The 14,787-nt window shown below is 39.4% G+C and overlaps 1 protein-coding gene across 1 annotated transcript in view; it reads right to left on the bottom strand.

The window, feature by feature from the left end:
- SYPL2 (synaptophysin like 2) overlaps positions 1-13,822 on the bottom strand; it is a 40,477-nt gene extending 26,655 nt beyond the window's left edge. Inside the window, exons 1-3 of the mRNA XM_040424074.1 lie at positions 13,239-13,822; positions 13,081-13,149; positions 9,801-9,931 (exon numbers count right to left, since the gene is read on the bottom strand). Coding sequence (XP_040280008.1) covers positions 9,801-9,931; positions 13,081-13,149; positions 13,239-13,304 — 266 coding nt within the window. The 5' untranslated portion in view covers positions 13,305-13,822. The remainder of the gene's footprint in view (positions 1-9,800; positions 9,932-13,080; positions 13,150-13,238) is intronic.
- Positions 13,823-14,787: the final 965 nt, after the last annotated feature.

The following is a 14,787-nucleotide window of genomic DNA, read 5'->3' as shown; positions in this document are numbered from 1 at the left end:
TATCAGATCGTTGGGCGTCTGACACCTGGCACCCCTGCCGATCAGCTGGATATAAAGAAGGCCGCTCTCCATACCATTAATTTCAATGGGACGACTTCTTTCTATACACTTGAGTAGGAACGAGCTGTCCCTTTGAAATGAATGTAATTAATTACGTCTGTTCACAGCTGCACTGTCAACAGCGAGCAGGTAAACCGTGAAGGGGATTCTGCGCTCGCACATAGCGTGGCCTTCTCTTCAAAGAAATGGTAGGTGGAGGTGCTGGGTGTTGGACCCCCACCAATCTGATTTTGATGACCTATCCTGAGGATAAGTCATCAATATTAAAATCCCGGGAAAACCCATTTAATAGCTTCTCCAAGAGCTAATTGGCTAAAAGTACTTCAATTATAGGGTATCTGTTACCATGAAAATACAATGTAAGCTACAGGTAGCATGTTATAGAACAAGAGGAGCTGAGCTTATTGATACATAGTTTTATGGAAAATATTCAGTATAACTTATAATGCATTCATTTATATATCAATGCTATTTCTGGGCTTTGGAGTCAAGTATGCGGTCCTATCAGTGATTGACAGCCTTCCCTCTATGACTGCTCAGTACATACAGATAGCTGTCAATCCCTGATAGGCCTGCCTCCTTGACTTCAAAGCCCAGAATCCAGTTTTAATTATTACATTTATGTAGAGAATAGGATGTTGAACAATTTTCTAATATACATCAATTTAAAATTTTGCTTACAGACCTTTATTATATCCATACACTAACCTCTTTAGTCCTGTAAAATGCATCCATAGCAGAGCTAGTATCGTGACCTGACTTTCAGTTAGCTGCCCAGGTATATAAGGTGCGTAGTAGTGTATTGGGGAGTAGAACATGTACAGTGTATACACTATTAGTAACTGCAGCAGCATCTCATCATGTCTGTCAATGTTTGTGTACAAGCAGATCTGTGTAGAACATCACCTAGAGACAGGCAGCCATTTTACAACATCACCATCAGCTAGAGGTAGACTGCCATGTAAATACACATAGTAATGTAGTTACTATAATAACCACAATAAAATCATTATTCCAGCACTAGTCCTATTTACTTATCACATGAATGTGTCCTGTGTGCAGACCCAGCACATGTATTTCATGTAACACTATTGCTTACTGAATGTCAGGGATTATACGATGTGAAGAGTGTCACATGACTGATGCCATGTTTCACTTAGGTCATGGATACATTACACAGGACTGATACCATTCTGCTGCATAGGGGTAAACTGCCTTCTATCTTCATTCAGCAGGACCTACGCTGACATCACCACACTCACCACGTGGAGAGCGCAATTACATCATCAAAGGTCCTTTTGCAGGTCCTGAAAGAAGAAGAAAGAAGACATGCCGACTGCGCAAACAAGAGGATGAGGTGGTTTTTTAACCCCTCAAGCCACATTTTACTATGCATTCTGTATTAAGAATGCTATTATTTTCCCTTATAACCATGTAATAAGGGAAAATAATAAAATTAATAGAACACCTAACCCAAACCCGAACTTCAGTGAAAAAGTCCAGGTTCACACATTCAGTTTTTTATCACGTGCGTGCAAAACGGATTGCACTCGCGCAGAAATAAACTGAACATCGGAACGCAATCGCAGTCAAAACTGCCTTCTCGCGCGGGTATCCCGCAATGCACATACAATGCATCCGGAGAAAAGCCGGGACGCCTGTGTGAAAGAGGCCTAAGGGTACCAGCAAAAGACCTGCAAACTGCAAAAATCTCTGTTCATATGTTCATTATTACAAATCCACTAGACAAGAATGGTGTTCATAGAAGGACACCAAGAAGGTATCATATAAGATAGGGAATACTGCAGCCTTGTACTTCCACCCACACCACTTTCCCTACCTACTTGGACGTTCCATCCTAAATGACGGTTGATGGTTCCTAACTTACAGTAAATAAGTACAGGGACCTGAAGAAAAAGAGGTGCAAATACCAGCAGACAAAGACAGAATCAGAAGGTAAAATGTCAGAGCCAAAACAGGATACAATCATGAGTCAAATAACAGGAAGGGTCAATACCAGAATATAATTGGCAGTAACAGTTACAGGCAAGCCTGATTGGCCCGGCGTCCCTGCTCCCTGATAGGCCAATCAACCTGAGGGTACATTCACACGACCATATATTTTATCCTCGCCCGATCCCCATCCGTTCCGCATTTTGCGGAATAGATGCGGATCCATTAATTCCTATGGGTGAATAAAATGTGCGGACAACGTTCAGTATATTGTCCGCATCCGTGCTTCCACATTTCTAGTCTGCAAAAATATGAAGCTTGTACTACTATTGTCCGCACAGATCAGTCCGCAGCCCCATTCAAGTCAATGGATCCGCAAATTGCCGATGACATACGGAATGGTTTCCGTATGTCATCCGTCTTTTGCGGATGTGTTACCGTTTTATTGAAGGCCTTAACAATTCTTTTATTTTTTCTCTCTCTCTTTTTTTTTCCTTCAGTTTTTTTGCGGACAGTAAAAAACAGAAGACATACGGAACACAAGCGGTTGTGTGACTGTACTCTGACTGACAGAATGACTCCAGCTATGCCGCAACAGAGAGGCAGATAAGTAAATGACAGAAGTAACTGTAACTCTTGCTATAAAAATAAAAAATAAAACTGTGCGGCCTGTCTCAAGTTTAACCTAGACCACCTAAATGTTCAAAAATGGTTCTGGTACAATGTTCTATATAGATAGATAAGACAAAAGTGGATTTTTTTTTTTACCACAAATTTACAATGCTATGTTTGGTGGAAAAAGGTCCACCATCAGGGCAGTACTTGCGTTACTGCAGACAGAGGCCCGGCCACCTAGGGTCTGTGACATGGTCAGTCTCATAAGAATTCATTTCACTGCAGTGAATACTAATGATGCTGTGTGGGTTGGGTTGGTATGGGGACCCTCTCCCAACACAGATATTTACAAAAGAAATTATTTTACAGGTCTCTGTTTGGAATTGAACCCTAGACCTTCTGAATTTATAGGCTCAAATATTAGCTTCAAAATAATAAAAAAATAATTTTTTTAAATGTTAAATGTTAAAGAAGTTTCAATCACCCCCCTTTCCGTATAATAAAAAAATAAATACCTGAAATAACAATAAATCACGGGTCATCATCATGGGTATTACCGCGACCGAAAACGCCCATACTATTAAAATATTTTTAAAAAATTCAAATACGGAGAATGGCGTAACGGAAAAAAGGGTAAAAATGGCAGATTTGCAATTTTTTCATTGCTTCTCTTACCCAAAAAGATGTAATAAAATGTGATCAAAAAGTCACACACACTCCAAAATGGTATCAATAAAAACTACAGCGTGTCCAGCAAAAAATTAGCCCCTACACAGCTCAGTAGACATAAGTATAAAAAAGTTATGGGGGTCAGAATATGGTGATGTAAAAAATTTTTTTTTTTAAGTTTTATTTTATTTTTACACTATTTAGAGCTATAAATCCTATACATATGGGGCATCGTGGTAATCGTACTGACCCAGAGAATGAAGGGCATGGGTCAGTTCTGCCACAAACAAAATGCAGTGGGAACATAACCCGTAAAGCGGTTGCTATAAAAATGTAAACTGTTGCTATAAAAATAAAAAATAAAACTGTGCGGCCTGTCTCAAGTTTAACCTAGACCACCTGAATGTTCAAAAATGGTTCTGGTACAATGTTCTATATAGATAGATAAGACAAAAGTGGAATTTTTTTTTTACCACAAACTTACAATGCTATGTTTGGTGGAAAAAGGTCCACCATCAGGGCAGTACTTGCGTTACTGCAGACAGAGGCCCGGCCACCTAGGGTCTGTGACATGGTCAGTCTCATAAGAATTCATTTCACTGCAGTGAATACTAATGATGCCGTGTGGGTTGGGTTGGTATGGGGACCCTCTCCCAAAAAAGATATTTACTAAAGAAATTATTTTACAGGTCTCTGTTTGGAATTGAACCCTAGACCTTCTGTAGGGCAGGCAGCAGATTTACCGCTATACCATAGAACTGCACTGTTATAAAGGAAGGATTTTCTGTGCTTGATTATCTGAAATGATGTGCGAACATGCTGCCTGCTCGCACGTGCAGTGGGCGTCATGGCCGGCAGGTCTCTGCTGATTCAAACAGCAGAGACCTGCGGCTAATTACCGTGACCGGCAATAATGCCGATACCGGTAATTAAGGGATTTAGCTGCCATGATCAATTGAGATCACGGCATCTAAATGCGCAAAAACCCAGAAGCTCGCGCTTCCAGGCTTCCTACCGACACCTCTAGCGGCCAATGGACTGTCGGTAGTTGCTCTGAATACTATCAGACTCGCTGAAGAGGTTGATAGTATTCATGCTGCAATTCTTATTTTGGCCACCAGATGGCAAGCCAACATAAGACATGAGCAATTGACAGTCACAAACTCATTTTAAAAATCCCCGATTGTACAAAATGAAAAATAAAAAAAAAATGAATTTATAGGCTCATATATCAGCTTCAAAATAATATAAATTTTTTTTTTTTAATGTTGAATGTTAAAGAAATTTCAATCACCCCCCTTTCCGTATAATAAAAAAATAAATACCTGAAATAACAATAAATCACGGGTCATCATCATGGACATTACCGCGACCGAAAACGCCCATACTATTAAAATATTTTTAAAAAATTCAAATACGGAGAATGGCGTAACGGAAAAAAGGGTAAAAATTTCAGATTTGCAATTTTTTCATTGCTTCTCTTACCCAAAAAGATGTAATAAAATGTGATCAAAAAGTCACACACACTCCAAAATGGTATCAATAAAAACTACAGCGTGTCCAGCAAAAAATGAGCCCCTACACAGCTCAGTAGACATAAGTATAAAAAAGTTATGGGGGTCAGAATATGGTGATGTAAATTTTTCTTTTTTCAAAGTTTAATTTTATTTTTACACTATTTAGAGCTATAAAACCTATACATATGGGGCATCGTGGTAATCTTACTGACCCAGAGAATGAAGGGCATGGGTCAGTTCTGCCACAAACAAAATGCAGTGGGAACATAACCCGTAAAACGGTGGAGGAATTGCGTTTTTTTTTCAAATTCATCCATTTGGAATTTTTTTACTGCTTTCCACTACATTGTATGCCATAATTAATGGTAGCATTAGAAAGTACAACTTGCCCTGCAAAAAGTAGGCCCTCAAATAGCTATGTGAACAGAAATATGACTAGGTTATGGCTCAAGGAAGATAGGAAAGAAAAATGAAAATGCAAAAACGGAAGGGTTAAAGGGCTAAAAGGCTACTAAATAGTATTACTGTTTTCTTTACAGTCATAATATTAAATAAATAGTGTAAATAGTATTACTGAATACGAAATTGTGATATTTTTATTGACACTATTTACCGATCATCATAAATAATGTGTTGCTGTTTTGTGATATGTTGTGTTCCATTATTTTTTTTAGTAAAATTAACTACTGCAGAAAAATTTAACTTTTACTTTCCAGCTTTTCTTCTACCATAAATGGAAAGCTGGAAAGTAAAAGTAACATTTTTTATTAACCTCTACTAAAGAAATTATTTTACAAGTGGGAATTGAACCCCAGCCCAGACCTTTCTGTATGGTAGGCAGCAATTTTACTACTACACTACAGAATGACACTGTTATAAAAGTACTAAAAAGCTACTATACAGTTTTACTATTTCATGTTAAAAGAAAAAGTGCAGGGTTTGCCTGTATGGGGCCCTGAAATTCCTTATGGCAGCCCTGAAAAAGACTGCATTCTTGCAGTATACACTGCATACCAACAACTAAACCTTATACCAACTGTGAAGAATGGTGGAGGGAGCATCATGTTTTGAGGCCTCATTACTACCTCAGGGCCTGGATGCTCTGCAATCCTTAAGGGAACACTGACTTCGAAAATGTACCAGAACATTTTACAGGAGAATGTAAGTATAGCAGTCCATGTTCTCAAGCTGAAGAGATATTGGGCGATGCAACAAGACAATGACCCAAGACACACAAGTAATTCAGTCAAATAATCATTGAAAAGATTTTTGTTTTGGAATGGCCTTAACCCGATCAAGATACTGTGACATGTCTTGAAGAGAGCTGTGCGTGCAAGACATCCCAGACATATTGATGAACTGAAACACATTTGTAGGGAGCAGTGGTCTAAAATTCCACCCGACATTGTGCATATCGTATTTGCAGCTATTGGAAACAATTGGTGGGATTCATTTTTACTAAAGGGAGTTATAAATTCAAGGGTTCACTTACTTTTACTCCCTGCACAGTGGTTGTTTACTCAGTGTGCTGAATAAAATAAATGAACTGTACAACTATTTGTGTGTTATCAGTTTAATTAGAATGTTTGTCTATAATTGTAGCTCCACATACCGTATTTCCCGAGGGTTACTTTTTTTTATTCATGAGAGTGGGAATTTACATAACATGATATTTTACATAAAATAAAATAAAAACTTATCTCTAAACTACTAAGAGGTCATAAACAAATATTTAAGCCACATTCTTATCAGTAAGATAAGAACTGAGCTATAATGAGTGTTTATAATGTCAGAGAGCAGAGATAAGGAGCCCGTCAGTTAACCAACTGACGGAAAAGAGAGAAAAACCGAAGTCTGCTTCTAGAGCATCTAAGCTATGTACAGAAAATAGGACTCCATATTTTTAATAAAGACCAATTGAAAAAAAGATTTTTAGCTCAAAATAAATGCAATAATAGTTAAAAAAAAAATGCCCCCCAAGGTGTACATAGCCTTTAAGCCTCATCAATAGAGATATATTATGGCTCCATTTTGCATGGAGCCATAAAAGAGCACACATAGAAGTGCATGGGACCTTTGCAGTATCTCTGTTCACCTGATTCCATACAAACAGATTTTTTATTTTTTATTGAATACTAATCTGACTGGAAACAATTGTAGAGTGCTCCATTGGATGCCTTTTTACAGCACATACAGAGATATTCTACCCAAGAAGCAGTGCTTTAGGGAAGAACAGCTCCCTGGTACATGCATCACATGCTGGACCACTGTAGCTCTGTAATACAGAGTGATGCGTACTCTGTGTCACTGTACAGACTCTGTGCTACAGTTGTGTTCAAAATTATTCAACCCCCAATGCTGTAAAGGGTTTTAGGGAATTTAGTGTACATTTGTAATTGTGTTAAGAATGAAATCTTACAAGGACTTTTTAAAGAACCAAATGCAACTAAAATAACATCAATTGTTTTTGTAATACAGTATTAAATGTTTTTTTTGTGATTTCTTCATTGACACAATTATTCAACCCCTTAAAGACTACCACTCTTAAGAACAGAGGTTCATTCAAGTGTTTTCGATCAGGTATTGAAAACACCTGTGGATGTCAAGGAGCAGCAATCAAGCATAATAAGCACCAATTAGGCAGATTTAAAAGGACTGTGATACTCAGCTCCTTCTAGACATTTACTGGTGTGTTTACAAACATGGTGAAGTCAAGAGAATGGTCCAGGAAGACAAGAGAAGAGGTGATTTCTCTTCACAGGAAGGGCAATGGCTATAAGAAGATTGCAAAGATGTTAAACATACCAAGAGACACCATAGGAAGCATCATTCGCAAATTCAAGGCAAAGGGCACTGTTGAAACGCTACCTGGTTGTGGCAGAAAGAAGATACTGACTTTGACTGCTGTGCGCTACCTGAAGCGCAAAGTGGAGAAAAGTCCCCGTGTGACTGCTGAGGAACTGAAAAAAGATTTGTCAGATGTGGGTACTGAAGTTTCAGCTCAGACAATAAGGCGCACACTGCGTAATGAAGGCCTCCATGCCAGAACTCCCAGGCGCACCCCCTAGCTGTCTCCAAAGAATAAGAAGAGTCGACTGCAGTATGCCAAAAGTCATGTGGACAAACCACAAAAGTTTTGGGATAGTGTTCTGTGGACTGATGCAACAAAATTAGAACTGTTTGGGCCCATGGATCAACGCTATGTTTGGAGGAGGAAGAACAAGGCCTATGAAGAAAAGAACACCTTGCCTACTGTGAAGCATGGCGGGGGGTCAATCATGCTTTGGGGCTGTTTTGCTTCTACAGGTACAGGGAAGCTTCAGCGTGTGCAAGGTACCATGAATTCTCTTCAGTACCAGGAGATATTGGATGAAAATGTGATGCAGTCCGTCACAAACCTGAGGCTTGGAAGACGTTGGACCTTTCAACAGGACAATGTTCCCAAGCATACCTCCAAGTCCACTAGAGCATGGTTGCAGATTAAAGGCTGGAACATTTTGAAGTGGCCATCGCAGTCACCAGACTTAAATCCGATTGAGAACCTCTGGTGGGACTTAAAGAAAGCAGTTGCAGCGCGCAAGCCTAAGAATGTGACTGAACTGGAGGCTTTTGCCCATGAAGAATGGGCGAAGATACCCGTAGATCGCTGCAAGACACTTGTGTCAAGCTATGCTTCACGTTTAAAAGCTGTTATAACTGGAAAAGGATGTTGTACTAAGTACTAAGATTGAATGTCACTTGGGGGTTGAATAAAACTGATAATGATGTGAGCAAAGACATTTGTGGTTATTTCATTATAAATGTTATGTTATATTCGTCTGACTTACAAGTGCCTCTTTGATTCAATTGTAAACAAGATGAGTGAAATGATCAAAATCAATGTCAAACTGGCCAAAACACTCAATTTCAGTGGGGGTTGAATAATTTTGAACACAACTGTATGTCCATAGGGTCCTCACTTTTTTCTCCTTTTTCCAGGATGCTGTACAGTTATCTGATATAAAAGAAATATCTGAACTAAGAACTCTCAGTAGAAATACAACTTGGGACTATAACACAGCCTGTAATTTAGGATCATTATACGTCAAATAATACATTATATGTACAAAGTTATTCAACTTTTTATGTAGAAAAAAACATTGATTAGCCATAACATTGAAACTTGTGTAGGTGCACCACAACACACTGGCAAAACTATTTTCCCTATTGAGGCATGGAGTACACAAGATTTCTGAAGGTGTCCTGTAGTATATGGAACCAAGACAAATCTTATAAGTTGCAATATGGGACATCCATGGATTAGACTTCAGACCTCCGTTAAATCTGTAGGCCAAGTCAACACTTTCAAATTTTACTCATGCTTTTTAAACTATTCCTGAACAATTTTTACAGTGTGGCAGGGCACATTATCCTGCTGAAAGAGGCCATGATATTTGAGAATATCAGCTCCATCAATGGGTGTACTTGTTCTGCAACAGTGTTTAGGTAGTTGGTATCAAAGTAAAGTACATATGATGCCAGGGCCCACCGTTTCCAAGCGGAACATTGCCCATAGTGCATCCTCGTCCCGTCTCATGCACCTGGCTATCCACATGATGTAACACAAAATGTGATCCTGCAGGCAAGACCACCTTCGTCCATTGCTTCATTGTGCAACGTTCATGTGCACTTTTGCTGTTGGACAGGGGTCAGACCCCATCTTCTAGACATCACAATTTTACCCTTGTCACAACTACTCAGATCCTGACATTTGGCCATATTTCCTGCTTCCCACCCATCAACGCATCCTATTACTTGACAGAAAAGATAATAAATGTTATTAACTTCACCTGTCAGTAGTTTTAATCTTATGGATGACTGGAGTGTATACATAAACTGTTAAGTGGATTATCACATACTCTTCATTAATAAAGGGACAAAAGGCAGAAAAAAAGCTCTGGGAATTCTACTATGGCAGAGAGTCAAGTGAAGATACAAAGGTATTACCTGAAAGGGTAAGAAAAGGGCACAGATATTAGATCTGTGTCTGTCTGTGTATCCGAAACCTTACACATCACGACTACTGCTGTCTCTCCAATGAAAGAACCACAGGTTCCAAAGGCCAAGATGGCAAACAGCTGGGAGTCAGAAGAAGAAACAAGGAGGACAGGAGGTTAAATAAGCAGTAGATTTACAACGGAGTTCTTAAAAGGTTTCTACAGCTTCAATGCCCATTTTAACTAGGGCCAAGACAGAACTGAAAAAAAAGGCACTCACCTGCTTCTTGTCGCTCCATTCCAGTGCCGAGGTTATGGTCCTTCTGGTCCCTGGCATGTAAACTTTTGGATGGAATCAACTGCTCTACAGCAGCCAATCACTGGCCTCAGTGTTGGTGTGTCCCAAGTGGCATGTTATGTGCCACAGGAGACCACTACCACTAGGGATTGGCTGCAGTAACGCACGTGACCACATCCCGATGTTTACACACAGGAGACCAGAAGAAGCTTGACCCTTGGTGCTAGAACAGAGCAGAGGGGAATAGATTATTGCAATTTTTACTTTAGGTACCATGGTGTCCTGGCTCTAGCTAAAATCAGGCTTGAAGCTGGAAAATCCCTTTAAAGGAAATGTGTGCATTACAAAACATGACATCTAAAAAGTGAACAACATATTACTTATTTATTGCATGATGTCAGAGCCATACACAAAGTGTAAAGGTATTTGTGACCAAACTGAATCAAACATATTAAATATTATTCATTAACATATGACCATATAGTTACATAAGCTGTATTATATTTTCATGGGAACCAAATATTGTATGTTTTCATATGAAATTACTACATTTGTTAAGCTGTGGCTAATAGGGTTAGGTTTCCTGATGCAGTTTTGAGAGCCAAAATGAGGAGTGGGTCAAAAAAGGACAGATACTACTTCTCTTTTTTTATGTCACTCCTGGTTTTGGCTTCCAAAACTGCATCAGAAAATCTGATAGTGTGGCTGCACCCACAGGTGTCTGTCTTTCACAAATGGATTATGCAAGAAAAACATATCATTATAACCAGTCAAAAGAAAAAGTGGGCTCCACTAATGACTGCATCATAAGCTAAGCATACCACCACCATTCAAAGACCACTGTTCACAACTTCAGCCAACAATGGTCCCTATCATAGAAACAATACTATAATACCCAGCAAGATTTAGAGCATACTCATTTTAGGAAGATTATGTCATAATACCGTTATTCCCCATGTTATTACCAGGGCAGGATTCTTGAAAAATGTTTCTGCATTCAAGGAACCCTACTCCTATTTCAAAGAAGCTTAATGAGGGATGAGTGAAGCATCTATTAGGCTACACTCTATTTCGGCCTAGATTTTTTTTACTGATTTCCCTGCCCTCATACCAAGCACCTTTGTGCAGGTTGAAATGGGTTTGCCATCTCTACTGTAATACTGCTGCTGTCCTCTGAGGAACCCCTGACCAAGTTCAGGGGAACACAGCCATAATGCTACGAATATGAGGCTGTATCCTCTATTTATGCATCAGATATGAAACACTAGATAGATAACGCCTACAATCATAATCACCTACAACTTGCATTGTTATTTACGATACCTTCGGCTGATACACGTACATTTTGGCTTTGAGAACATACTATTGGGCATGCTCTGCCCTTTTTTTCACCTGCCATATGCAGAACAAACAAAAGCCGAACGTTTCATACACATTAGACGGTAGGCTACTGTACATCTAATGTGCATGGCCATCTTAAGAATTAGAATTATATTTCATATATCTATAGAAACAGTCATTTACATTTATGCATTGCAAAGGAGAACAAAAAAGCACAGCCACCATGGATAATGACACATTCATCACCTATTACATAGTCAACCAAATGAACACATGTGAATCCACTGCTGCACATCTTTTTTGAGAAGTGTTGAGATGAAACTTCCCTGCACAGGCCTCTTGGATTGCGTTAGTGTCTTGGAACCACCATTTCGTACTGCTGTGTTGGCCTAGGATGTTCACAGTGGGGCTTCTAGTGTGGCTATATTAGATGGTTACTTATGCTGTTTGCATTTTCCCTTCTGTGTGACATCATATGTACATTATATTTGCATCTGAAATCACTGTTTGCATAATTTCAGTGTTGTAGATTATCCCGGTACTGGGGCATCACTGTGTGTATTATGCCAATATTGTGACATCAATGTATGCACTATCCCTATACCATGACTTCACTGTGTACATTATCCCTGTACTATGACATCATTACGTGCATTATTCCTGTACTATAATATCATTGTGTGCCTTAGCCCTGTCCTTTGGGGAGACCAGTCATAAGCATCTAAGAAAATGTTGCTGAAAGTGGTCATGGTCCAAATTTTGCTGGGGGGCCCCGTGGTTACTTGTTATGCCCTTGACGTTATATCATTTAATATATTTGAGTCATCTACTGAGATCATTATCTACATAATAACAATTTTATCCTAGTTATTAGATGTTAAAGATATGTGTACAAGACAAAATATACGGTTGAAATATGAACAGTCTTTGGCACTGAGCTGAGTGATCCCAAGCATGTGGGGCATGGAGATGGTAGAAAGGTTACTGACTGGGAGAGATTCCTAAACGGCAGTGAAATGTGAGAGCAGCTATTTGTGATTGGCATACAGAGCCATCCAAGTTGGGGGCTGGGAGTAGAAATATATAATATTGTGTAAAAGAAATACTAATACATACAGAGTAAAAAATAATAATAATAGTAGGTGATAGAGGATCCCATCTCAAGAAGGTTGCACTCCTTAAACAACCATGGCTTATAATGACAGAAATATACAGGCAGAGTTATTGTCACCATCCACATACAGCAACAGCTGAGGCTGTCAAAGGCTGACGGAGATACGGTTGTGTTGCCATTACCACCTACAATTTAACTGTATGAATGTAATCCGAATGATATCAGTGGATGTCCGTAAAACATTTCAATCCAAGATATGTCATGATATAAGCCGACATGGAAAGGAAAGTAGTGACATATTTGATTGTAGTTGCTATTCTAAAAAGTGCTGGTAGGAAAAGCCCAGCCATTCAGGATCCAAAGGTTTTGGATTGTGCATTTACATGAATATTTCAATATAACGTATATGAAGAACTCAATGCCAGACCTAAATGTATCATTAGATTGTGATGCCACTTTCAACCAGCATCTAGCTATGATAACAGGTTAGGAAACACTTCTAAAATACCCGACAATAGTGTACATAACTTTTCTTACCCATTCCAGCAATTTAATGAATCCAAGTGGCTCTTCCAGTCGTTTCCAGCGCAGACCTGTCAGTGGATTCTAGTGAATCAGGGGTGACATGTCATTATCTAGATCATTCACACTGAATAAAGACTACACCATTCATATTGTCCACTCTCTTGCTCTACCTTGAAGGCAAAGCCCGTGTGGCCCCCTTCTCTGTCCATTGTTGAGGATGACATTCCTGTAGACATGTTCCTGGATCACAGTTTTCCAAAGCAGATGAATGAAGTCCAAATGTCCCAAAAAAAGTGCCTCCACTTCCCAGATATTGGTTGTGTGGCCAATCTTCAGACTCTGCGGATTGATTTTACCTTCAGCCCTCTCAGTCTAACTAGATAACCTTGTCTGAGAAGTCTTCTGGTTTCAGACCTACTTTGATTTTATCTGCTTCTACAAATCTTTTTTTTTTTTTACATTTGAACTTCAGTATTCTTCTTCCACTTTTGTGTTCTGTAATTTAGGTTTGGCAAATAGGGATATAATCTTTCCGCTAATGTGTATTTTTATATAAATATTAGATTGAGTGTACACCCGTAAATTTGACGTGCACTCCTAGCAGATTTTCCCCAGAAAATTGTATCCAGCTATCTCTAAACTATTGCGTTGTCCCTCTACTCCTGGCTCAGTGCCCTTCCTATGGATCCTGCCCCCTCCCTGCCCTCTCTCCAGCACTCACCTACTTGCTCCCTCTCTCCCTCTGTGCACTGATAAAAAAAAATCCTAGTTTAGAGTGGAGCAGTGTGAATGCAAAGGACACTTGATCCCCATCCCAAAACAGGACATAAGCAGTCATCAGTCCAGCTGGTGGGAGGTGACACACATGGCTTCTTTACTTGGAACGGGGGGCTCGGCAGGCTGCAGGTTTAAGAAGAAATGACATATTAATGAATACACAATAGCTAACTTTACGATATAAAAGCTGCTCTTTCACATGAGTGATGTTCACGTGTAGACCCAGACTGAACTCTGACACATTCAAGTCAGTGGGTCAATTCACGTGTGATTTGTTTTGTTCCCATAGGTTCTTACAGAGAAGATTGCAGTATGCTCTATTTTGGTCCAATTTCTTTCAAGACTTGCCATTCAAGTGAATGGGTCTGCGAGAGAAACAAGCAACACACAGACACCATCCATGTGCGGTCCGTGTAAAAAAAAAAATCTTTAGTTTTAGATTGTTTGAACAGAAAACATTTGATACGTTTAAAAGTAATCTAAGGTGAAATCCGGTGTTTCCTATTGTAATTATTCATTAGTGAATCCTTCGGGCTCAGGCTGTTTGTTGCCTAGCAACAGAGCCAAAAGCCAGGGGTGACCACAGAGCAATCCTTGGTATTGTATTGTTCATCAGCTATAGAGCAGGTATTCTATTGTTCATCGTAGGAACAAGTGGCAGACAGATACACACAGCACGGACGAGCTGCTAACTTTTTATCTGGAGAAAATGCAAAAAAAAGAGTATGTGGTCTATGGGCCTACAGGCATAATGAGCGTAAAGAGCTGTAGGTGAAGAATTCTTACGCCTGCACGTTACATCTGTGGGAAAGTAATAAGTATTATACTTGCATTTTACAGCATTTAAAGGGGTTTTCCAGGAGGAAAATATTGATGACGTATCCTCAGGATAGCAGGTGGAGCTTCGACACCTGTCACTGCCATTGATCAGCTCTCCACAGC

The sequence above is a fragment of the Bufo bufo genome, chromosome 3 (genome assembly GCF_905171765.1).
Source record: "Bufo bufo chromosome 3, aBufBuf1.1, whole genome shotgun sequence".
NCBI classification, from domain to species: domain Eukaryota; kingdom Metazoa; phylum Chordata; class Amphibia; order Anura; family Bufonidae; genus Bufo; species Bufo bufo.
The sequence above is the reverse complement of the archived record's forward strand: the minus strand, read 5'-3'. Positions and strand labels throughout refer to the sequence as shown.